General features: G+C 47.3%; 1 protein-coding gene across 1 annotated transcript; it reads left to right on the top strand.

Annotated features, from left to right (window-relative positions):
• The first annotated feature begins 268 nt into the window (after positions 1-268).
• LOC147466556 (uncharacterized) lies at positions 269-2220 on the top strand. Its single transcript, XM_086535285.1, has one exon. It carries the CDS (start codon positions 616-618, stop codon positions 2197-2199), a length of 1584 nt encoding a protein of 527 aa, XP_086391411.1. The 5' UTR covers positions 269-615; the 3' UTR covers positions 2200-2220.
• The last annotated feature ends 763 nt before the right edge of the window (positions 2221-2983 follow it).

Here is a 2983-nt window from a genome sequence, read left to right as displayed (position 1 = left end):
TTGGCGGATCTTCTGCCAAAATTCCCGTGGATTGCGAACTCTCGTTGATTCTACTTTAGTAATTAAATTATGCCAAAAAATTTTGCGGTCGTTATCAAAACTATCGATGACGTGGTTTCGTAGGATAGTGAGGTCCCACCTCACTCGGTGCAGACTATTTAAATTATGAATAAAACGAGTCCTAAAAAGGGCTCTCAGGACCTTGTTAGGATCCAAGGTTTTTGTGGTTGTTAGCGTGTTCTGTTCTAGAGAGATTTTGACGATCGCTGACCCTCGCTAACAGCCTGACCTGGCCCTTGGTGATATCCTCTGGATACTCGCCAATACCTGCTTGCAGCTAGTGGGTTATTTGCCAGTCTAGAGGACTCGCAAATAATTCGCGACGCACTGTACAGTGGATTGTTTTACTGCGAGGGATCCGGTCAGGCACATAAGGGTTAATTCCCGCCTGACAAGGCCTTGTGCCTGCCCGGCCCTAACAAATAAAGACAGTTCAACTGTACAGTGTGCTTCTCCTCTTTTTGAGACCATTACCGCACCTTTCAAACCTGTCATTGATTAGCTTTTTGCTAGACACCCCCTCACCCATCATCTTCACCCTCACGGCATGTTATCATGGGTCACGTGATCAAATTATCATATTCTGGGGAGCCTATCTCCTGTGAGGTGGCTCTCCAGAAAATCTTCTCAATCACAGAAGTAGCAGTGACTCATTGCTTCAAGGTTCACAAAGGTTACAAAGTTGTTGTTGCCAAGCAAGAACAACCGACCCCATTCCTCTCGACTCAAGGCCAAAGAAAACTCGCTGATCATGGTTTTAAACCGGTCCCCTCACCTGAAACGAAGGCTAAATGCACGGTCGTGGCTAAAAAGATCGACAGGACAATCCTGCCACGATCGTGCGAAGCCATCCAGACCGAGGTAGCGAAAATGAACGATGTCAATGTCCTCGATGTTTACAAACCGCCCGAGTCACGAATCGTAAAGATTCGATGCTCGGCGCCAGAGGAAGCACAGAAGCTTTTGACTCGTGGGATCGTGATGTTTAATACGTCCGTCCCGACTTACAATATAGAGCCTGAGTGCTTTGTTCAAGTAGATCAATGCTTGAAGTGCTACAGACTCGATCACTTAAAACACACATGCAAATATGAGCAGAGATGCAGCAGGTGCGGTGACATTGGCCACTTCTTTGCTACCTGTAGCAAAGAAACCAAGTGCTGCAATTGCGGGGGGCAACACGTCGCTGTTAGCGGGTCTTGCCCAAAGAGAAAAGATATAATCAAGACGAAAAGACAAACACTTAAACAAAACAAAAACACGACGACATACGCAACAATCACAAAACCCTTGCAAACAAGTACACCTACCACAAACAAAACAAACATCCCCTCAGGTACCACAATGCCTGTACCTCACTTCCCCCACACCTCACTTACACCTAACAACAACCCAAAACTACAAACCATACTACACATTGCTATAAGAGCAGCCGAATACAGCGCAACACTGTTCAGAAAAATACGCCCGATCATGTTACAGGAAAACGGATTCCCCAGCATTGTGATCCCTGAGGAGATCTTTACAGACGAAAACCTATACATTCCACAGTATGCACAAACAAACACAAACACTGAGGTCAGAGAGGCGACCATGACATCACCTCAGCCCTCTACCTCACACACACAGCTACACACCCCCAAACCACAACGCAAACAAAAACAAACTGAACAAGAAAACACTACAAAAACATCCGAGCACAAACGCAAACATACTTCGCCACTAAACATGCACCAGAAGAAAGACCGAAAAGACCCGATGCTCCCGGAGCCCGCGGCTCCCCGGGTCCACGATAACACCATCGTGGACTCCGACAGTAGCAGTGGCTGCCTCGAGATCGATCTCGCTCCCGAGAACGATCTCGGGGAAGCCCTTTTGCCTGCCCCCCTTCTGGGGGCGGCAACAGTTCTCCCTGACAGGGGAACACTCGGGGGACGCGGAAGTATCGGGAATTGGTCCGCCGATTCCCGGGAATTCCGGGTCTCCCCCTCCCAGGAGTCCCTTCCTGACCCGGCCGAGCTCGCGCCCGGCAAAGAGGGCGAGACGTCTCCCACGGGAGACACTCGTCCTCGCTCTCATCGATTCCGGGAGCAACAAACACCTTTCAAGGTCAAGCCTAACATCGCTCACTCTCCTTGATTGGTATGCTAACAGTCGTTCAAGCGAATGTAAGATCGTTTTTTGCTATTAGAAATCTTTTTTACGATTTTCTAGATCGGGAACGTCCTGACGTCGTTCTTTTAAATTCCACCTCTATCACTAACTCCTATGCTATTAAATACTTCGGCTACACGTCAAGACAATCACGAGACGGATTGTTTGTAGGGTCATGCATTCTCGTTAAATCCACCATCCATCACGAGTTCATTTCACCTCCATTCATTCACCAAGATTTCATGGCTGTAAAGCTATTCACCCAGCAAGGCCCTATAATGATTTCTACTGCCTATATCAGACCTAATTCAAATTTACCTTTAGCAGATTTTAATAAGCTTTTTAGCTTCACAAATCTCCCAGTTTTCTTTGCCGGCGACCTGAACGCTAATCACCACGCCTTTCACCACACAAGCAACAACGAACACGGTAGGCAGCTCTTGTCTATTTTCCAAACAAAAACACTGCACTACATAGGACCCGACTTCTTCACGTCATACACAGGCAGAGGCAAGGGCCGCCCTGATCTCGTTTTCGGGAACAGAGCGGCACTTGCCTTCCACACACACGTACAACCAGGTCCGAACATCGGGTCGGACCACATACCTGTCATCATTAAGCTTTCCACATCACCTATACAAAACAAAGAAACTCGGTCATTCCGGTATAAACAAGCAAACTGGGACGAATTTAAAAATTACCTTTCAGCAGAAGATTTTGATTTTGAGCTTAATGGGGAAAATACCCACGAAATAGATAGGCACTGGAA

This window comes from Penaeus japonicus, unplaced genomic scaffold (genome assembly GCF_977035675.1).
Source record: "Penaeus japonicus unplaced genomic scaffold, GWHDUDI00000001_assembly GWHDUDI00000043, whole genome shotgun sequence".
NCBI classification, from domain to species: Eukaryota; Metazoa; Arthropoda; class Malacostraca; order Decapoda; family Penaeidae; genus Penaeus; species Penaeus japonicus.
Note: the sequence above shows the minus strand (reverse complement) of the source record. Positions and strands in the feature narration are given on the sequence as shown.

Bases quoted from the DNA above. Each gene is read 5' to 3' on its own strand.
- LOC147466556 (XM_086535285.1), top strand. From the start codon at position 616: ATGGGTCACGTGATCAAATTATCATATTCTGGGGAGCCTATCTCCTGT.